At 44.3% G+C, this 23543-nt stretch overlaps 1 protein-coding gene across 1 annotated transcript in view; it reads right to left on the bottom strand.

The window, feature by feature from the left end:
- Positions 1 to 23543, bottom strand: part of VAT1L (vesicle amine transport 1 like) — a 100353-nt gene that overhangs the window by 58728 nt on the left and 18082 nt on the right. Inside the window, exons 2-3 of the mRNA XM_049786277.1 lie at positions 18001 to 18130; positions 13337 to 13552 (exon numbers count right to left, since the gene is read on the bottom strand). Of these exons, the coding sequence (XP_049642234.1) occupies positions 13337 to 13552; positions 18001 to 18130 (346 nt within the window). The remainder of the gene's footprint in view (positions 1 to 13336; positions 13553 to 18000; positions 18131 to 23543) is intronic.

Here is a 23543-nt window from a genome sequence, read left to right as displayed (position 1 = left end):
AAACTAAAGGTAGCCAGCTCACAGCTCTAGAGTTTCGTGTCTGTCTTCTCACTTCCCAAAGCTATTGGCAAGACTGACGCCATTATTCTCCCAAGCATCAAATATAGGGAACACAAAAGTAAATTCTCCCGAGAGAGGAGGCAATGAAATGCTAAGATTCTCTTACAGAAGGGGTGATACTAATCTGTCTCACTGTCCTTTTTACAAAAATATTATTCACACAATACATATATACTCCTATTGTTAAAAACAAAATTTGGAAAATAGGCAAAGCTATGACTATCTACCATAGTCCAGAAATAAACACTCTATCCATTAGCTAATTTTGGTCCACAAGTTTTCTACTACGTCTGCACCCTCCTTGGTCTCACTCAATTGCTTATTTTTTTCTTTCTGAGCCTAGAATGCATGCATTTTTGGGGTGCATCTAGAAATATCTTAAAAGCCATCACTCTGAAAGATGAGGGAGTGTTCTATAGTGTGAATATAATATAATAACCCAATCTCAGTCTTATAAGAGGAATGCTAGATTACATTAGCCATATTTCAGTGCTCATCTCTGTACATGGACCCTTGAATCTAAGTCTCAGAAGCCAGACTCTGGATCTGTTTGATCTACTGCTATATTTTGTATCCAGCACAGTTTGAAACAAAATCTAGGTGCTTGTAAAAACTGACTGTCTTTGTGGCCAGTTGGGTATTTCCTTAAAAGAGACTAATGGTTGTCAGGGTTGTGACCTTCTCAGTAGGAGTTTAGGAAGTCAGATGGCTTAGTAAAGTTGTAAAAAGTATTTGGGAGACCAGGCAGGAGGCCCTGACTCTGATCCACTGCATGATACAGACAGTTGTCTAGAGCTGCTTCAGCTGAGAAGAATAGTGTGGGATTCTGAAAAGTCCAACAGTTGGTTACTTAATGGCTTAACAACATATTTGAAGTGATGCATCTATCTATGGTGTAATTCACATCCAGATATTAATATGGCCACTAGTTAATTTCACCTACTGAATGTACCTGCCTCTTGTGATACAAACCTTCATTCTCATTTCACAGATCTCACTGCCTAGAACAGGTAAAGTTAATTCATTTAACCAGATCACGGAGTTCAATGGCTAGCGCTCCCTTCTGAACCCTGAGCTAAGGCAAAGTAAGCCACATGACTCTCTTCAGCATCAGGAAGATCCATCCTTGGATATGGGGGTAGTTATCTGGGGAATAGATGGATGGATGTATAAATGTGATTGCCTTGTGAGATCAATATTAGAAAGATAATGTGAAGGGTGTAGAGATGAGCAAATAGAAAATATTTCCAAGACGAGGTGAATTTTAAAAATGTTAAGTCAATCTTGTAAACCACAAGGTTTAAATAAAGTAATTTTTTAAATTAAAAATTCTTTTTTTTTTTTTTTGGTTTTTTGAGTCACACCCGGCATTGCTCAGGGGTTACTCCTGGCTGTCTGCTCAGAAATAGCTCCTGGCAGGCACGGGGGACCATATGGACACCGGGATTCGAACCAACCACCTTTGGTCCTGGATCGGCTGCTTACAAGGCAAACGCCGCTGTGCTATCTCTCCGGGCCCTAAATTAAAAATTCTTAATGCAATGAGCATGAAGCATAGCAAAGTGAAGCACAAAAAATGTGATAATTTTTGTGCCTCTAAATTAAAAAAGAAATGTAGAGTAATATTACAGGTAGAGAAGCCAGAAAAGCTTAGCAGACTCTAGTTGGAAAATCTGTAGTGTCTAGGGGTGGAGAAATGCACAGGAGAAGAGATGAAAAGGCGGAAGGGGAAGGATGATTGAGTCTGTTTGACCAATCAGGGGTGATTGTTTAGAGCGCTTCAAATGTTCCTTAAAGCCACTCATGAAATGAAGGTTTCAGTTTATATTGTTTAGGTAGGGGTGGATTTCAGGAATGGATTTAGTGATGAATGGATTTCAGGAAGAAATGGGGTGCTGAGGCAGAAAAAGGCGATGCTTATTACAGGGCTCAACCTGGCAAACTCATCTCAGTAGAAACTCTGAGAACACCACATAGAAAGCACCCAGAATTTTCCCAGGAAGAATAGGGACTGGGGGAAGGAAAGGGGCCAACTCAGGCTGATTTGTTGAGGGATGCTCCTGGTGTATTCGTGCCCTCTGAGGGATCCAGTTCCATGCAAGGACCACTCGGCCACTATTCCTTCATCATTCTGCTCTAGCAACTTGGAGGAGTTGAATTCCTTTCATTTGCTGCTCTTGAGGCTTAAAATATTTGCCCTCCTTACTGCATTTTTAACTCGACCCATCTCCTAATCCCCTCAAATCCAGACTTTTCGTCTCTTAGAATTAACCCCCTAAATGCAGGAGTCACTTGGACAGAAGCCTGGGCAAAGAAAACTCATGAGAAAACTCATCTTTGCTCCCAATTGTGGTGCCATTTTGAAGGCACTGAAGATGGGCCAAGGCTTGCCCACCCGCTAGGCTGGGGGCTTGGCACACACTTTACACTTTTGTTCTGCCCCCCCACTCCCACTTCATTCTTTGATCTCTCTCATTGTCCTTTTTACAAAAACATTATTATTCAGGCAATATATATATATATATATATACACACTCCCATTGTTAAAAACAAAAGTTGGAAAATAAGCAAAGCTATAACTATCTTACCAGAGTCCAGAAATAAATACTCTCTATCCATTACTCCCACCCCCCATTATCCCCACACAGGCCTCTCAAAGGCCAAGACCCCACAGACCACAGGAAATGCCTAGCAGCAGTTTGAGAAGGCAAGTGGGCCCAACCCCAGTGCCTTCCTTGCTCCTGCCCACCTGTGTGGTTCAGCTCAGTGGCGTACACAAGCATGTGTAGGATTAAAACCTCTGGGTTATCTTTATTTCTAGGGGCCACACAGGTGTGGAGTGCAGGTGTGAAAAGGTCAAAGGATGTTGGTTTAGAGCAAGACCCATTAGCCATGGATGTGGCCTCTGTCTATTGTGTTTTCGGCTCCATGAAGATTTCCTCCCCCCACCAAATTCCATGGCTTCTATCAGGGCAGACTCAACTCTACACATTGAGCATTATTTGCTTAGTCGTAGGACACAGAGTCCCTCCCCCCAATGCCTCATGTGTCTTTGTCTCCCCCAGTGTATACCCCACTATAGGCCTGGACATCTGTTTGTATGGCTCTGTTGCAAATGACAGGTTCATTTGCCCCAGAGCCCCAAGAAAGCTGTTTCCCTTTGAGCATTCTCAGAAGGATCCTGACTCCAGAAGCCACTGGAAGCTTCTACTGATGGAATCAGTCTCAGAAACCATGTGGCTGTCTGTGAGGGGGGGCACAGGAAGAAAGAGAGGGTCCCTCTACAGTCACCACGTTACAGTGGGAGGGGATGACAGTTGTCACATATAGCAGGGCCAGCCCAGGAATAAAAAAAAAGAGGGTAGTTATGTCTGAGCCCTTCACAGGGCTCTGAAGAGCATGTGACTGTGCCAGCCCACAGGATTTCATGTGACTCTTTCACATGCAGAGGTGGTAATAATAATCATAACCCTAATTTAACCTGACAGAGCACCCAAAATGTACCAAGGAATATGCATGCATAAGCAGTTGGACAGCCTGGGGCCCAAAATGTCAGCTGAAAAAGATGTCATTCCCAGCATTAATAAGAACAATGGCTGAGTGTGCATCACATACCAACCTCCATGCCTATGATAGACATTGGTTGACACTCGGAGAAGGTAAGAAATGTGGCTAGAGCTGGAGAGATAGTATGGTGATAAGTACTTGCACTGTATACAGCTGGCCTTGGCATTGCTAGAAAGAAACCCTGGAGCAGATAGCCAGTAATGAGTAAGCCCTGAGCACTACCAAGTGAGGGCCTAATAACCAGAAAACAAACAAACAAACAAACAAACAAAAACCATGAGAAGAAAATAATGCCAGTTCTTTAGAGATGAAGAAACAAGGCTCAAGAAAGTTTGTTGATTGTCTAAGTAACCAGGTGCCAGAATGATAGCACAGCAGGTAGGGTGTTTGCCTTGCTAATGGCCAATGCAAGTTCAATTCCTGTCATCCCATATGGTCACCCGAACCTGCCAGGAGTAATTTCTGAATGCAGAGCTAGGAGTAACCCCTGAGTGCTACCAGGTGTGGCCCAGAAACCAGAGAAGGTGAAAAAGCAAATTCGCTCAGATCTCAAATTCTTGGGTCAGAGCCTGAATTCACCTGTCCATTCCCAGCACCAGTGCACAGTACCTAGTGCTATAACCAGTCAAGCCTCCCTGAGTGTCTGCCTCTTTGTTCTAACATAAGCCCAGCTGATGCAGATGGCTCAGGGACCACTGTTCTGAGTTAATCCACTGGACTAGGGCACCAATGCCTAGAGGACTAAGGGAGAGACGAAAAATAAAGGATAAAGAGAGAAACTGGAGGAAGAGAGAAGGAAGAAATACATCAAGAAGAGAGGAGCCAGGTGAAAAGAAATTACATTAGCAGTGGTGAGAAACAGAGGGGCATTATAGAGCAGTTAGTGGGGGTGGGCAAGGAGAAAGAGGGCCAGGATGGTGCTCCAGAGTCAGAAAAAAAGTGGTGTTCAAATGTTATCCCTGGGTCCTGACATAGAGTTAAGGATCCCTGCGTGAACTGTTTTGGGCACCCAGGAAATAATGAGATTAGCACCCAGTGAGCTGGCTGAGATAGGAGTGGTTGCAGGCAGGGCCACGCAGGGCTCAATAGTTTAAGGGTGCAGGTGAGAATTGAGGGCATGGCTGCAGGTTATGAATGTCTCTATATTCCCCAGCAGAACAGCTTCTTCCCCCTTTATAAGGGCAGTGAAATCCTGAAATGTTTCAGGTGTATTTCTGGGAAAGTGAATGAGTCCCCAGGGTCATCTAAACCCAGAAAAGACACATCTGTTTGGGGCTCTTGGCAAAGGCCAGGGCTATAGAACAAGATATTCCTTCTAGTGTCATTGTATCTTTAGAGTCAGAAGAGAATGATGCTATGGAGATGCTGTACAGCGGGCATCTCTGACACGAGATCATGCGAGTCAGCTGGTTGGCAGGGCTAGTGGCATGAGGGAACTGATTGGTTTTACTATCCCTTACTCTGGATTTCAACAATAAGCTGCAGGCTGCCTGTTCTGTACCCTATGCAGATGCCTCTGGCTCTAACATCAGAGTCCTGCAGGCTCATATTTTTTCTTTTTTTTTATAATAAAATATTTAAGCACCATGATTACAAGCATGATTGTAGTTGGGTTTTAGTAATAAACAGAACACACCCTTCACCAGTACAACATTCCCACCACCAATGCCCCCCCTCCCTCCTTCCCAACCCCTGCCTGTATTAGAGACAGGCATTCTACTTCTCTCACTCACTAAGATTGTCATGATAGTTGTTAGTGTAGTTATTTCCCTAACTGCACTCACCACTCTTTGTGGTGAGCTTCAGATTGTGAGGCTCATATTTTTTCATCAGTGTTATTAATATGAGGCTAGTAATACTAATAGCAGCCAACATGTTGATTTTTCTATGTGCCCGATATTAATGCTAAGACTGCTAGCACAAAACACCATGTGCAAATGATGAGAGAGAAGCCCAGCGAGATAGTACAGGATTTAAGGCAAATCTGGTTCAAATCCTGGTACCATATATGGTACCCTGAGCCCCACGAGGAGTAAGCCCCGAGCATTGACACCCAGCTATTAACCCAAAACAAAGGCATTTCCCTATCTTCCTCTTTCTCATAAACTTCTTCCATTGATATATAAAAGCCCCCGATCCCCATTTTACTCCACCCTGCCCTGCCTGGTTGAATGGGTACTGGTTTTTAATAAAGAAAAAAGCAGTTCTGGCTTTTGGCTCAGGCAGAGAGACCAGAAGATGAAAAGCCAGGAATGCTATGATTCTTTCCTGATTGGCTTGGTTTATTAATCTTTTGCCACTACCTTGCTTCTTCAGACCCATCCAACTGGAGTTAAAGATATGGTGCATAGGGTGATCTCACAACTTCTGGACTTTATTTTATAGTGGGCCAAAAACCAAAAAAAAAAAAAAAATGAAGATGAGAAGAGGCTGATTTTTAACAGGTGAAGAAATAAGGTGGTTTGGTGAGCGCTCTTACCTAGAAACCAGAGAAGTGGAAAAGGAAAAAGCATCTTTGGACCCAGAATCTGGGCTCTTCAGTTCCATCCTGACTCCATAACTTAACCTGGGTGATCTCACCCATTTCTCCCTTCTTTCCCTTCTTCATTCCTCCTAAATACTAATCAAACAGTACCAATGTGCCAGGCACTAACTAAGCTTAAGAGCTCAGAATTAGAGAGGAATCCAGACCTTCGGGCTCACAATAGAGGGTGGGGCTGACTTCTATCTATATGGGCGGAGCTGAGTTCCATATGCTGGGGTCAGGGCTGACTTCCAGCTGCTGAGGGAGCAACTAATTTGCAGTTGCTGAGGGAGCAACTGATTTCCAGCTGCAGGGTTAATGCCAATCAAGGGCAGGTTAAACTGAATTTCGAAATATCCACCAAGTCCGTGGAAGCTGCTCTCCCCCTGATCCTCAGTCTTCCTTAGCTCCTGGGAGAGAGATACCTACTTAAGAATCCAGTGGGCAATGGATCCCTCTGTGTAGAGCTGGGCCAGTTTGCCTTGATCAATACCACTCAAAAGGGGCTCGGTATTCAGAGATCTCAGGTCACATGCTTGTTCTTCCCCTCTTTAGCTGTGTAACCTGAAGCAAATTTCTTAACCCTCTGTGATTCTTGACACATGGGATATAGTAGTAGTCTTTACCTTCCAGGTTCCAGTGAAAGAAAATGACTAGGCTCAGGCTATTTGAGCTCTCATGCTCTGTCAGCCGCTGTATTCATTCAGCTCACCTGGAAGGAATGAATCCTATCTCAGAGGCCCAGTTCCATCTTCACACTGCCCAGACTACAGCATCATTGACCAGTTATGAAAGACTGTAATGCAGTGAAAAGCACGCTGACAAAACTCAAGTGAGTTTTTTGTGGGTGTAGACATAGCATATCCATTCTGCCCTAGCTGAAGGCATAAATCTCACTTGGGGGAATCAGCCCCTGACCTGCCCCTGCAGGGCCCCTGACGTCAGAGAAGGTACATTCAGGTCTGTGGCTCATCGGGTACCACCCAGCATCATTGCCCTTCGGGGCATCCCTCGCCACAGCCCTTCATCCTGGTTCCTTTCATTATTCATGGAGGCTACGACAGAGCCACTTTGTCCTCTTTAAATTTTCAGAGGTTTCATTTCCTACCCTGCTGTCTGGCAGTAATGAAGTCTCCCTCTCCCGGGGCTTAGGGCGGGAGAAACAGATGTTCTGAGACAGATGTTCCTGGGCCACTGTGTCCTGCAAGGGCGCCCCTGGGTGAGGTGTTCCTAGCATTGCAAGCTTTGGCTTCAAATATAAACCCCTGACTCTAATTCACAAGGCACCTTGGGACACACATGGAACGTCATAACCTCAAACAAGAGCTGAATGATGCTCGGGGCTTTATCCTGTGCCCACGCTGCACCAGAGTCACAAGGATCACCTAAGGTGGGCACCAACATTGCCCCCACGACTTCCGTGTTAATGAAGAAGTGAAGTCTTCTTCTAGGTCTAGGAAGGCTCCAATGGAACTTCTGAGAGCCCAGCTCCTGATGGTATGACCTTATGTCCCCTGTTCACAGTTCAACAAGGAGGCAAGTTAGGAACAATGTTTGTGAAGAGATATGGAAACCCACAGCTAGGGTGAGGGACAAAGGCTGGCACCTCTATCTTTCCTAGCTTACCCATTTACCAGTTGGGTCTCTGAATAATATAGACTGAGTGTAACTGATCTACAAGGGGTGATGGGTGGGAGTGCCACAAGGTCATCATGAACGGGGGGTGGGGGGGGGAAGGTTGGTCTCCTTCAACCAGAGATCACGCTAGATCAAGAAGTGACAGTGGAGGGAGCTCAATGGACAGGATTGCTGCGAGCAACCCCTCCTTCTGTCTGTGTTTAACTCCTCCACCGGGTTCTCATACACTCAGCAAATAACTCTTCTAGAACATAGCGGAGGAGGGAGGGAAGGAGGAAGGGGGAAGGCTAGCAACAGCTTTCCTGTTCTCCAGGAGTTTACTGCGCTCCTTCTGAGGCTGGGAACTGGGAACAAAACAACAGTGTAACTCCAGCTACACTAATGGAGCAGTTTAGAGGGGGGAGGGGAGAAGATGAGCAAAGCATAATTAATAACAGCGATGATGGCGGTGGATGCTTGCTTTATGTGGGCTTCGACGCTAAGTGCTGCCCTCCAGTGTGCCAGCTCATTGAGCAGTCACAGACAAGCTGGGAGGAATCAGTGTGCTGCAATTACTCCCACTACAAGAGAGAGATGTTGAGGAGCGTGCCTACGAGGTGGGCTTGCACCAGGCTTTTTCCACTCAGGAGACCTCCAGCCTTGGCCCCTTCCTGAGGAAAGCTAAGGGGCAGTCCCACAACCCCCAAGACTAAGATAACCATTGATAGATTCTGCTGTGGTCCCTCCCTGCTGACCTCATGTGCTCTGTGCTGATATCACATATAAACAGCAGTGGCAGAGACAGGACTGGGAGAAGGCCAGGGGCTGATGGAGGCTCTGCCCCCTAAGTAAAATCCTCATCCATTAATGTAAAACCCCTTCCCCAGCTTATTACAAGCCCCGCCTCCAGTTAATGTTGGCTTCTGCAGGAACCAGCATGAAAGGACCTTAGAGGGTCTTGCAGGAAGGGATGAGTAACTGCACTGGAAGTCAGTGCCATAGCCCAGTAGGTCCAGCCCCTGGGAAAAGGGCTGCCCTGATTCTGTCCACAGATGGGGATCATAAAACTTGGAGCTTCCTAGAGCCACTCAAGAGCAGACCTGAGGGAGGGGATGCTGTGGCCATGGCAGTCATCTGAGTGAGGGAGGCCGGGCCACTGGTGTAACAGTGGATATAGGACTGGCAGTGGCAGGCAGAAAGAAGTAATGGGCCCCTTGTCAGGAATTAGTCTTTAGGCAAAAGCCTGTCCTACCTCACCCAACTTCTACTCCCATCCAGAAGGACCCACTGTCCCCCTCAGAACAGAGGCAAATGTCACCTCTTAGAAAAGTGACTTCATCTCCCAGCTCAGCTCTGGATTGCATGCACACCCACCAGATAACATCTATCTCCCTTTTGAAGGTTGGCGGGGTGATGAGTCTAATATTCCCTTCTTGGGTGAAGAGGCAGCTCTTTCAGAGTCAATCAACAGGGCATGCTCACCTTGGAGCTCAGGGGGCCTCATTAAGGGGTTCGGGCACGAAAGGCTCCTCACTCTAGGCCTTGAGTGAGGGGAGAGCAAGAGCAGGGTCTCAGAAGAGCTGACCAAGATCCTGGGATTGTGCCTTAAGTCAAGATCTAGGTATATGAGTAGATATGAAGACCTATGTGCTGTAGATCTAAGTACTTGAGTAGAAATGTAGAAATGTGGGTACTTTTTGGCACCAATAGTGCCTTGATCACCCACAAAACAGTCTCCTTTTAGTCTGGCAGATATCATGACCATTTCAGCCTAAAGTAACCCTCCAATATGTCCAGATCCTCCCATCCCTCCAAACAGAAGATTCCTTTTTGCCCTACAAGACTGCACAGCATGATGTGAAACAATGGCTAATTGGTCCCTTGGAGAAGCTCCCTAGCACATGGGCCCAGGTCTAACATGATGGGGGTCTCATCATGGCCCTCTTTTAGAGACTGTCCTTTTCTCCAGGGCCTTCTGCTTTGAAAGGATCACAGTACACTGGAAGTGCTCGATGCAGGGGACTCAGTAACATCATCAGAGCCATTTCACTCCACAGAACAGAACATTCAATTCTGTTGCCCTTTCCCAGAGCTCCTCTGGTGTGTTCTGATCTGTGAGAGGTTGGGAAAACTACCAGAGCTCTGAAAACAGGAAATTAAAAGGCAGAATCAGGTGCAAATGAGTTCTCTGTAGTGCATATAGAACCTTTGCAAGAGTGCTCATGAAGCTCCCCAGAAACAGAACACAGGGCATAACGCCCCAGCAGCTCAGCCAGTGGAATTAGCAGCCAAGCCACTGGACGGGAGCATCTGCTAGTTGCTGATTCCATGACTTCTTCTTGAAAGAACCCTGAGTCCATTTTCAAGCCACTTCTGAAGCTGTGACTAGAGCTTTTATCCCTCAGATGATTCAAGTGGTGTTAGAGTCAGTGAAACGCAAGGTAAGGTAGATTCAGAGGCACTCCAATACCAAGGAGAGAGTAATCTGCTCTGAGTCACAAATTCCCTCTCCTCTTTGAACATTGTCCCTTTCCACACTGGCATTTCTAGCTGCAAACTCCAAAAATAAAAAAAAAACCTCTTCTCAAGGACCTTTCCTTAGCCACTTTCGCCCTGCAGAGAGCCATATGCACTGGGGCCCCTGGGTTAGGATGTGCGTATCTGTGCGAGGTCATCATTCTGCCTGTCTCCATCCGTGATATAAATCAGACCACCATCTTGGTGCCATTAGAACTGCACCCTGCATAGTAGCTCATTTTAAGAGGCCATCTGCTCTCCAATCTTCTTTGTTATCTGATTAGCATTCAATTAGGAAATGCATACCTGGGTCAGTCTTTTGGCTCTTTAAAATGACTATATGTGGGACCACAGCAATAATCCATGGGGGCAAGGCACTTGCCTGGCAAACAACCTACTTTGATTTAATCCCCAGACCACATAAAAACCTTCTTGTAACATCAGGAATGATCTCTGAGCACCTCTAGATGTTGCTCCCAAACCCCCCAATAAAAGATCAAATTTGGGAGCCAGAGCAATAGTACAGTATGGACGGCATTTGCCTTGCACATGGCTGACCTATGTTAGATCTCTGGTATCCTGTATGGTCCAGTCCTCCAAGCCTGCCAGGAGTAACTCCTCAGCACTGCTGGGTGGCCCAAAAACAATAGCACAAACAAAAAAAAAGGAGAAAAAGGAAAAAGCTACAAGGGAGGGGGGAGAGAGAGAGAGAAAGAGAGAGAGAGAACAAGAGATAAAGTGCTTGACTTGCATGTGGTTAACCCAGGTTCAATCTCTGGTACTCCATACAGTCCCCTGAGCACCTCTACGAATAACCTATGAGCCCTAAACATAAAACATGGCATACAGACTACATATATACAACTTGGCTGAGGATATTCACATTCCTGGCACGTTTTGTTGCAAAAAGTCCAGAGCAATGTCTGCATCTTTTTTATGGGGCTGCCCTGTAGGGTTTGTTTCCACTAAATGAATCCCTCACAGATTCATGGGGCCGATAAGTCTTCCCTATTCACATTCACATCATTGAAAGCTCATATTGACACCCATTTTAGCAAGTTGAGAACATCCAAGCTTGCATTACATGCTCTGGTTCTTTTTCCCTTCTCATGTCCCTTTCCCCATCTCATTCCTTCATTTCACATTACTTTTATACTGGCAGCAATTGAAAGCCCAGAACAGTAAAAACTTCTATTTCCTGAGATTGTTTTCTTTTCCTCTTTTGTGAGACACATGCCCCTGTTCTAGTTATCTTTATTCTAGGAATACACACACACACACACACACACACACACACACACACACACACACACACACACACACACTCTTACTTTTTTCCAAATGAAAGTAAATACCAATCAGTGCCCATGGTTAGTAGCATCAGCTCTCGGCAGAATTGCATGAGGCCCTATTGCCAAGGCTGGTGTTTCACGGATGATATGAAAACAAGCCCCAAGCCTTTGGCATGCTGGGCACACTGCACTAAGATCATAAATGTCAACATTCTAAATGATTTGCTTGCTGCTCTCAGATTCAGTGGCACTGAAATCCATTTCTTTTCTCAGGAATGTTTAACTTTTATGATATCTTTACTCATGGTCAAAAGACATCAGCAAATTTGCTAAAGGGATTCAGATATTCTTCGTCAGGCATCCCTTACGTTTCACGCCTTCGCCTTCCTGTATTTGTATGTGAGTTTGTCTTCTTGGAGAGGGAAACCAGCAACATGCTTTACACTCTCTGCCAGGCTTTTTCACAGTTATAGAAAATACATCAATGTAAGCAGAACTTCCTGTGAAAACATCTTCAAGATGGGCCCTGCCGGAGAATGAGCTCACTATACCACAGAATCACCATCCTGAAGATGAACTTGTGGTTCTATCTGGACCTTCTCTTAATAACCTCTATTCCCATCTGTGCAGAAGATGTGTTCAATGCATGTGGGTTGGATTCATGTGTGATAATCCCAGTTCAATCCTGTAGGCTCTAAACAATCCCAATAGGGTCTAGAGTTCTACTCCAATTCCAATAAACCATCACAGGACTATTACATTGCCAAGAAGTTGGCAGGGGAGACATAGACTGAATGACTGGCATATGGACTTGGGCAGATATTTCTGCCATCCCTGTACACCAGAGAACATTCATTTCCCTTCTTTTCTCCATTATTAAAGACATACCTGACCCTTGCCAATTCATAACCAGATTTAGGTGTAATATCCAGTGAGGTAATACCAACTCCATCTGCCTCCCTCCCATTAAAAAAAAAAAGGTCAGAATCTTAATAAGTGTGCAAGCCACCAATTTTGGAGCAATCCCTATACCATGAAAAATCAAGTTAACCAGGGCCTGAGACATAAGACAGTGGATGAGGAAGGTGTTTCCCTTCCAAACGGCTGGCTTGGGTTCAGTCTCCAGCATCCCTGATTCCCACTAGGAGTGATCCATGAGTACAGAGTCAGAAGTCAGAAGTCAGCCCTGAGCACAGTGGAGTGTGCTGCCTCCCAAAAAAGAAAAAGTTAACAATCTGCCTTTTTTTTTTTTTTTTTGGTTTTTGGGCCACTCCCAAAACACTCAGTAACACTCAGGGGTTACTCCTGGCTATGCGCTCAGAAGTCGCTCCTGGCTTGGGGGACCATGTGGGACACCGGGGGATCGAACCGCGGTCCATCCTAGGCTAGCGCAGGCAAGGCAGGCACCTTACCTCTTGCGCTACCGCCCAGCCCCCAATCTGCCATTTTTACAGTTCAGATGAGAGAAGTAACACATAACCAAGGTATTTCACAACTATGATATCAAAACCAAAAATATTACTCCTAAGATCCCTGCTCTGAGAGCTCTAGGAACCTTCTGATGCCATCTGGGGAAGCTTTCTAAACTTCAGGGAGATACAAACATCTAGCTGGGTTCTGCTATCCAGGAGAGCATCTCTAAAAGCAAAGATATCACCCCTCCACATTGGACATGGCTCAAGTAGTCAAATCATAGTCTCGGGGGCCACAGTCCTCTCCCTGCCATGGAGAAAGAGGCCTTGCAAGAGGCAACACTCACCACGCCGCCGCCTGCAGAGTGCACAAGCACCGACATCCCTTCTCGAAGGTTCGCGACTTCAAAGAGCATCATGTAGGCCGTGACGAAGTTCATGGGGAAGGCAGCAGCCTCAGAAAAGCTCATGTCATCCGGGATCTTGTAGACAAACTCAGCCGGGGTGCAGACCACCTCTGCCCAGGCGTTGTGATTGACAAATGCCATGACCCGGTCTCCAATCTGGGCACAGGAAGCACAGACATACTCAGTGGCACTGCCACCATCTTTCTTGGGGGCAACTTCTCAACTCGTTTTTTATTTTTTGGTTTTTGGGCCACATCTAATGGCACTCAGCATTTCCTCCTGGCTCGCACACAGAAATCACTTCTGTCAGGCTTGGGGGAGCATATGGGATTCTGGGGATTGAAAACAGGTCAGCCACATGCAAGGCAATCTCCCTACCTACTACTGTGTTATCGCTCTAGCTCCCAAAATTTCTCAATTCTTTTTTTTTTTTTTTTTTTTGGTTTTTGGGCCACACCCGTTTGACGCTCAGGGGTTACTCCTGGCTATGTGCTCAGAAATCGCCCCTGGCTTGGGTGGACCATATGGGACGCCGGGGGATCGAACCGAGGTCCTTCCTTGGCTAGCGCTTGCAAGGCAGACACCTTACCTCCAGCGCCACCTACCCGGCCCCAAATTTCTCAATTCTTAAGATTCTACCTTGCATCTGGTTTTGGTTTGCTTTGGAGTCTGGTGTTTTGTGGTTATTCCTGGCTCTAAACTCAGAAATTATATCTGGTAGGACTACAGAAGCATATGGGGGTACTGGGCATCAAGCTTGGGTTGGCTGTATGCAAGGTCATACTGGACTACTGGACCATTTCTCTGGCCCCTCCCTCTTGTAACTGCTCACTCTGTGTCGGAGTTTAAAGAAAACTGAGCTCCAAGTCAGGTTAAAGGGGCAGAGACAGAGTAAAATCAATGCTTCTTTGTCTTCTGCCAGCCCATATGGATCCCAAGCCAGGCTAACTCATCGTGGCATTTGCTTCAGAAGTTGGAGGGCTCACTGCCAGGACTCTGAGACAAGGTGCCACAGAAGAGCCATAAATCTAATTGTCGGGGACTGCTCAAGAGCATTCAGACTTAGAGCAAAGTAGGATGCCTAAATAACATTTATTTTTGGACACATATTATACTGCAGACATTGCCCTAAGAGGGTCACCTGTTTTAACTCATCCAATCTTTACAAAAGCTCATAATTGAATATTGTGATCTTTTTTTTTTTGTTCATAGGCAAATTGAGGAATAGAAGACAGAGGTTTTTAAAGATATAACTTAAAAGCATGTTAGCATTTTATTTCCTAGCATGTGATTATTCGAGGTAAATAAGGGAAAGAATACTCAAAGCTGATGGGTGCTGGGTCAATCATACCAGTCTTGTTATTTGATATGCTAATTTCTGGACTAGGGCTTTTAAATTCAATATTCAGACTGCTCTCATAGTAAATTCCCAATCAATAAGTGCATTTTATGTACATTCATTTCAAGTTCATGTATAATTTTAGAATTGATTCTACTATTTTATTCCCTTTTTTTCCTGCAGCTAGCATGCCTTATTTTTTTTTAATGTAACAACAACACTAACAAAAAGCCCTCTGGGAGTTGTATGAGAGATGAATGGTCATATATTCTTTTTTTCAGACATTTAAATGGCAGCAAGGAGATGAAAGTACATGTTCAAGGTTATGTAGCTAGAGTGGCTGGGCCAGTATTTGGATCTACAGACTGATGCCAGGCACAAGGAATTGATTCACTGCATCAGTGATAAGTGCTACAAAAAAAGACAGCAGTTTTAAAAGTGTACAAGAAGGGTAGGAGGAGACTTTCAGATACAAGAATATTAATTGTCTTCTCAAAGTCTCGATCTTCTTGGTTTTAAAATGGTTACCACATTGGGCGGGGGGATTCTCATAATGATTAAATGACACAATATGTATGCAATGTAGTTGGCAGGATGCACAGAAAATGAAGGAAGAGCTATTAGTGTTAACTCTCAACAAGAACAGATTGGTTCCTGATCTTGGGGCGTTCACAGTCTAATGATCCAACCATAAATATAGACCCATTATATATGGCAAAAAGCAGAAGGACTAGTTGTCTGTTGAAGATGCAGTCGGCAAGGAGGGACTCAAGGCACCAAATGTTGTCTTCAGAAACCTTGTCATTAGAGTGGTCGGTGGTTTAGAAGTGGAATATATCCAAGATCCTGACCAGACATTCTCCTTCCTCCTTTGCACAGAAAACCTAAAGACACAGCCAGTACCTTCAAGTAGCTGATAGCTTCCAGCATCAGCCCCTGTAGTGAAAGAACATTCCATCATGGAAAGCTCACTGCACCCAGCTTCATCCAACATGGCTCCATTTATTTCTTTATCAGTGTAGCAGAAGTGGCTACACCTACTCGAGCTCAATCTCAGAATCCAGAGATAGAGACTTAAAAAAAAAAAAGCAATGTGGGGTTGAAGTAATAGCATCGCAGGGAGGGCATTTGCCTTGCTCGAACCAATCTGGGTTCAATCCCTGGCATACCATTCTGAGCTCAGAGCCCAGAGTCACCCTCAAGCAATGCCGAGTGTGGCCCCAAAATCAAATAATTTAATGTAATGTTCTTCATTTCTTTGAGTCTGTCCAGAGAAGAAAATGAATCCTGGGCCACTGAGCTCAAATCATTCATTCCTTGATTGTCAAGCCTCTGGCGATAATATTTCAGAATTCACTGGCAATGAATCAAACCGCAAGAGCTATTTCATGTGCTGCTGCGCGGAATTCCATCTCCAGCACATCTGAACATCTGAAGTCAAAATTATATGGCACTAGTAGTGTTGGTGCACTCCCAATTCACATCCTGACAGAAAGGCTATCTTGGTGAATGCTTGTAGTATCTGTAAGGCCTAAAGTCATTGGTGGGGCCAGGGGATGAAGAGGGTCTTTGGTTTAAAAAATAAAAAAAGAGCAAGTCTGAGCTAACTAGCATAATGAAAGAATATAATTTAGGAAAATAACCTATCATCAAGCAGAGTTATTCCTACCTCTAAAGCAAGGCCAACTACACCCCTCTGCACAGTGATGTCGTCAGATAATGGGTTATTTATCTGATGCTCAGACTAAATAGAGGGAGTGTGGCAGCTTTTCCTCTGGGGCTAAAGGGAGGAATGAGGAGCAGATAATATTTCTCACTCGTAGGAGACATGGCACTGTCTCTCCTTCCACTGCTTACCTTGGGGACAGAAAATGTAAAGTTGTCTGAAAGGAAAGGGAGAAAAATAAAAACCCATTTACACTCCTTACTCAATATTTTTCCTGAGGTGGTATTATCTGGAAACCACTGACAAAAAAAATCTGCTAAGTGGGATGAGAATGCCAGGCATTCATCAGAAGGAATTTGGGGCATATTGATATTTTCAGAGTCTGTGAAGTCTCAGAGGCATTGAGACTGAGCTTACATTCAATTCCAAGGGCATCTTGACTTTGCACTTGATGGATAGGATTCTTTTTTTTTTTTTTTTCATCCTCAGTTTAGTAACAAAATAGATCAAGGTTGGGAACAGGGGTCAAGATCACAGGGCTGAAAGACGAGTAAAAAAATGCTCCCTAGTGAGTTGAATTCAGGTGCAACTACTATTTGCCACCTCCCTGACCTTGTGGAAAATGATGGAATGCCTCTCAAGTTCATTTCTAAGAAGATAATAACCATATTTACCCCGCAGGGTAGTAGGAAGGCTGCAAAAAGATAACTTGCCCATGTTGCTGGTTACAGTGGATTCTTAACTGTTCCTTTCATTCATTTCCCCCGGGGAAGCACTTAGTTATGAGTAAGAGCTCTTGTAGCTGATTTCCATTGGTTTTTCTAACTCCAAACTACCACAATTTTGCGTAATTGATTTGCCTACAGCTTTTCAGGTTTTTATAGACCCAATTCTATTTTATTTCTGGGATAATGATAGGAAGGGCCATACATCATTTCACTGATTAACAAAAAATGGTTATGGAGAATTTTGAATATGAACAGTAGTCAGAACAATAGAATCACCCTTTTTATCCATTACCTTTATTCCAATGCCTCTCTCCACATGATTAATTCATTCCCATTCTCCTTCCTCTAGCTGTGGCTTGAAATCTTCATCCCAAAAATGTTACTTCCCCAGTGTCTGATATAATGCTTTGTAAATGATTGCGTCAAAGCATGAGTCCGTATATGTTTAAAGGAACTGGGTTATAAAGTATAAAGGTACTTCTCCCCATTCTTTGTATCATTGATATTCCCACCCCACCCCCAGCTTGATGTGATGGGGAAAAAGAGACCCAGGGATGGGAGTAGAGCACAGACATTTAAAGTAAGGTCAAATACAAATAGCTCAACAATGTGAATCAAAGGATGAGAATATTTTTCCCTGACTACATCATTAACTGCTACCAGGAGCAGCCAAGTTGATATGTGAGAAAGGTACAGGGGCATATGGATAATCATGTCATTTACAAACATTGTGATAAAAGCCAAATCTAAGGTAACCGTGACAGTGTATATCACAGATCATTTCCAAACCATCTACATAAATCTTTTATCATCTTCATCTTGACATATTCCACATAAATATTATTCTTCCTGCCATAAGTTAAGACATTACCTCATATCCTTTCACGCTGTCCCCCAGAGCCTCAACAATCCCGGAACACTCAAACCCGGGTACCAGGGGTGTCTTGGGGGGGTTGTCAATATTCCCTTGTCGCACCATCAAGTCAATGAAGTTTAAGCCACTGCAAAGAGCAAAAGGGAAAAGAGAAAAATGCAAAATGAGATCCAAAAGCAAAGCCTCACTTTTTTCTTCCCCCTACATCACTGTTGTCGCCTTTCAAAATTCAACCCCACCAGTCAAGAAAAATCCAGTCATCTCTCGATGCCAGCTCTGCTATCTTTTTCACTTAGTTGGACAAGAGCAATCTCTCATTTCAAAGACAAACTCTTAGCTCTTGCATGGAAGCTTCGTACTTGCAATTGTAAATATGCACATTATATTTGCACATAAAATTACTAGTCTACTTAGTAGCCCTTCTTGTACTTCCTGGAGGGTAGAAATATAGTAGGCAGGAGCAGTAAGAAGATACAGAGAAAACCAGACATTGTGCTATTAGTCAGTCTATGAGAAAGAGAAGGAAGATCTAATATAAGAAATCTCAGGGGTCAGAGCAATAGTGCATTGGGGGGAGCATTAGCCTCACATGCAGCCAACCCAGGTTCAATCCCCGGCATCCTATATGATCCACTGAGCACTGCCAGAGTGATTTCTGAGTACAGAGTTAGAAGTAATCCCTGAGTACCATGGGTATGAGTCCCCCCTCCAAAAAGGAAAAACAAAGAAAAAAAATCTCAAAACAGTCTACAATATTTCATACCATACTGGCCATATGGTGTCTTAAACATACCCGTAAGCAGGCTCTCTGCCATCAGAGTAGGTGACTCAAAGAAGAGGTAGAAGGGCGGGGCCGGAGAGATAGCATGGAGGTAAGGCGTTTGCCTTTCATGAAGAAGGACAGTGGCTCAAATCCCAGCATCCCATATGATTCCCTGTGCCTGCCAGGAGCGATTTCTGAGCATAGAGCCAGGAGTAACCCCTGAGCACTGCCGCATGTGACCCAAAAACCAAAAACCAAAAAAAAAGGGGGGGAGGGAACGTGCCAAGGATGTGAGAACACTGTATGCTCAGCATCTTAATTATAATAAGAAAGTTACCATTAATATAGATCAGAGTCACTTCTATGCTTTACAATGGTACCCATAGGCCAAACTGTTTTTTTTTTTTTTTTTTTTTTTTTTTTTTGGTTTTTTTGGGCCACACCCGGTGACACTCAGGGGTTACTCCTGGCTATGTGCTCAGAAGTCGCTCCTGGCTTGGGGGACCATATGGGACACCGGGGGATCGAACCGCGGTCCGTCCTAGGCTAGTGCAGGCAATGCAGGCACCTTACCTCTAGCGCCACCGCCCGGCCCCCCAAACTGTTTTTTTAAGGGTTATGCATGGGGATTACATACAAGACCCATTTTTATGAATCCATTGAGCATATGCATTCCACTGAACATACATTTCTTGCCATCACTGCCAGATATACTTTCATTTTCAGAAGCCACCATCTTAAATGATTCAAGGTTATTGATTTGCTTATTTGGGGCTTGAAGGCCACAACAAGTGGTGCTTGGGGAACAATATGTGATGCCGGGGATGGAACAGGTGTCTGCTCATATGCTGGGCAAGCATCTAAATATGATTCCAATTATGGAAACCAAGCTGCTTCCAGTTGGTCTCAGGCCCTTTAGCCTTGGCTGCCCATCAAATTAAGATGACCAGAACTTGGTTCGGCACCTCTTGCTCTTTCTTCCTTGGTCTCTTTAAGGCCCTGCAGGCTCCACCTACAGCACCTGTTCTTCATCCATGAAGCATGAGCCACTGAGGAAGGTAATTTCCAAGGAAGGTGGATCCCAGAGTCAATACCTTCTCCAGGGTTTCCTGGCCCAAACCTGGCAAATCTCCCATCTTGCCCTAGATATCCTTGTTAGAAATAGTAGTCAAAGTACTTAAGCAATAACCAAGCAATAATTGAGCTCAGGGGCCATTCCTTGCAATATGGGGCAAGGCTGTACCAACTAGAGGATTCTATATGTTCAGAGTCAGGAGGGCAGAGTTGCTCAGGCTTAGTGATGCTGTGGACAGCCAGAGTCATGACAGGTGGTGCCTGGAGGGTGGGCCTTGTGGGGACAGTGAACATGGAAACTCCTTTCTGCACTCTCCCCTTCCTCTTTCTTTGCTCTTTTTTTTTTCTTTTTGCACACATGCTCCTATCAATGCAGTAGCCAGTCAAAGAGCAGGTGAATGCAAATCATTGTGAATCTTCAAAATTACTGAGTACTAACTCCATAGTATAAACAACTAAGGCATGCTCATAGTGCAGAAGCCCAATGATTACAAAGTTCTGATACATGTGTAAGACGGCCAAGACGTGATTGGGATGGATCATAAGGTCATTTATTACTGTGGTCATGCGGACAGTGTTCAAAGGCTGAGAGCTGGCCCAAACCACTTCTACCTATGTAACTTTGATGAAAGGCTTAATCTTAGGTTGTGATTTCCTCACCCAGGAGAGAGAGGATCTGATATTTCCCAGCACACTGGAGCATCCTGAGATCAGTGAGAATAACATGCTCAAACACTGCCCTCAAGAACATAGAAAGCAGCAGTAAACCTTTGCCTTTGAAGTTGCTTCTTCGTTTTCAAAGGATGTGTCATATTTTAGGAAGATTCCCATCAAACACGAATTAAATTCATTTCAGAGCTCTATAGGAAACCTCAGGGATCTCTAAGCTCATCCCTTTAAACGAGCTCCTTTTTCAACACAACCGAATAGAGCATCGCTGCTTAGCGATTTGAATCAAGGGTTTCTAGGCTCACACCACACACTCCATCTTGTGCTGTGCATATTCCAAGTTAATTCCAGCTCTCTTCATTTTCCCTTTGTGTGAAAACCTCCCCAGAGCCTAGATGGAGAAACACTCCCAGAAATGCCTTGACAGTTTTATCAACAAGGCAACCCCTAAAAAAGTTATTGTGGATGTTTGTTCCACTGCTCCAGGTGCTTCAGATGTTCCTTCCACCCAGCATGATCAGCAACGAGTGTCAATGGAGAGTGAGCAGCATGTTTGGGGGAAAAGGACAGAGTCTGATATTGTTTTTGTTTTTTGTTCCACACTCAGCAGTGCTCAGGGATTACTCCTACTAGGTTCAGGGAACCATAATGGAATGCTAGGAACAAACCTGGGTCAACCAGAAACTGACTTTGTAAAAGTCAGCAGCATTGCTGGGCTCATGGAGGCATTCAGTGGTTTGGTTAGGGTCACAGAGAAGAATTGGGGTTCAGATATATTTGGGAGAGAAGGGCAGGTCAGTGTTGTTTAGCACAGAAGGGAAGTGAGCAACTATACAGGGCAGCTGAGATGCCTGAGCCTCACTTCTGATGTGAACAGAACTAGCTATTGCTGAAGGCTAAACTCAAGGCAGGGACTGTGCTAGGTATTGAACTTTTCTGATACAATAATTATGAGGCAGGAAATATTACATCTATTTTTCAGAGAAGGAAAATAAGACTTGGAAATAGCAAATCACTTGCATAAAATCAGTCTACGAAAACTGTCTGAGTTACAATTAGAAATCAAGCAGTCTATGCCCAGAGCCAGGATATGTGACACTGCACTACTAGAAGGAACCTTCCTCTTCCCAGAAATTTGGTAGGGGTTCTTTTTTTATTTTTTGTTTGTTTGGCTTTTTTTTCCCCCCAGACTGGTCGTGAGCAAGGCAATCAACCTACCTGCAGTGCTATCTCTGGTCCCTCTTCTACCCAGGAACTTAACCTACAGTTCTTATTCAAAAGACCCTTTGTTTACACCTTAGTCTCTCTGACAGCTGACTGCACCAATAGGTGGGCCCATGTCAGGGAAAGTGGTTTTTCATCATGGAAGCAGAACTCATTACTTACTATGAAGCGTGTCTAAGAGCCAAACATTCTCTCAAACACCACCTGTTAAACAACATGCAGCAAGCAAGGGCATCTGAAGGGTCTTGAAAACTGGAAAATCCTCAGAAGCCTGGACTCTGGGCTTTATCATACAATAGAGCTGCATTTTGCAGTCTCTTACTCAGCACAGCCCCCTGTCAACATTGTTTCCTTCCTAAGATCTTCCTGTTGGCCCCCTTCGTCTCCCACCATGGCCCTCCCAATTACATTTGGCCCTCTTGGAATATATTGGAGGTCCACAGGAAAACTCTATGTTCCCGGTTAACAGGCTACAATAGATAAATATTATTGACTCCTTCAATTTTTCATTTGATCACCTAAGAATACTGCTTAAAATAGTGGTGTCTAGCCTCCATATATATGCGGACCTACGTGGTCTATGAACCAGTGGATGAAAACCACTATGTAAAGATGCCAAATTACTTACTCAGGGCCACACTTAGCAAATGAACCATGAAATTTAGATCTGTCTGACACTTGAGTTTTTCTATCAAAATGGGGATATAGGGGATAGAGGAGCATCTTAATTTTATGTCCTCACAGTGATCATTTACAATACCCTCCAAATTAATTTTCATTTAGAAATTTGAGGGTTCTGGGCCCAGAGAGATAGCACAGCGGTGTTTGCCTTGCAAGCAGCCAATACAGGACCAAAGGTGGTTGGTTCAAATCCCGGTGTCCCATATGGTCCCCCGTGCCTACCAGGAGCTATTTCTGAGCAAACAGCCAGGAGTAACCCCTGAGCAATGCCGGGTGTGGCCCCAAACCAAACCAAAACAAAATAAAAAAAAAGAAATTTGAGGGTTCTGGCATGGGCTAATATGCTGGTGTCTCTTTTAGTTTATTTTCACATGGTTCTTGAATATTTAAGCTCATTGAGGCAAAAAAAAAAAAAACAACAACATTGGAATATGCTTGACATTATATTTTACTAACTAATCTAATTCTTCCTCAGAGCTGGTATAATGGTAATGAATAAGATTAAGAAGTTCTCTTTTTCCTCTCATCCTGAATTATTAAGCTAAAATGAGGCTGAAAGGGAAATTAAGGAGTCATTCCATTTGAAAGCACAAAGATAGAAGATGGGAATAACACTAGGCTATCATTGTATTGTCAAAAACCACAGTGGCCTGACTGTATATATAAACTCTGGTTTGTGACCTGTTTCTCGTTTTTGGAATACACTAATAATGTCAAATAAAGATAGAAGTGACTTCTTTAAGAAAAAAAAAAACTACTGCTGGTTTTGTTTTCGTTTTATTGGAGGGGGGGAACGCACCCGATGATGCACAGAGCCCTCCTGGCTCTGTGCTTAGGAATTATTCCTGGCAGTTCTCAGGATATCATATGTGATGCCAGGGATTAAACCTGGGTTGGCCATGTGCAAGGCAAATGCCTTACCCACTGTACTATAGCTCCGGCCCCAGCTACTGCTTTTTGAAAGTGCCTGTTAGAAAAATATCAGACAAGCTACGGTTTATTAATTTTCCAATTTTAGATTAAATTGGACCTAAGGAGGGTATAGTGATAATAAAATGTGAGCTGTGGAAGATTCTGTTTTCTAGTGACAAGAGGGCAGGGCTATCCCTATGGAAGAATGGTTGATCAT

This window comes from Suncus etruscus, chromosome 14, assembly GCF_024139225.1.
Source record: "Suncus etruscus isolate mSunEtr1 chromosome 14, mSunEtr1.pri.cur, whole genome shotgun sequence".
Lineage (NCBI taxonomy): Eukaryota > Metazoa > Chordata > Mammalia > Eulipotyphla > Soricidae > Suncus > Suncus etruscus.
The sequence above is the reverse complement of the archived record's forward strand: the minus strand, read 5'-3'. Positions and strand labels throughout refer to the sequence as shown.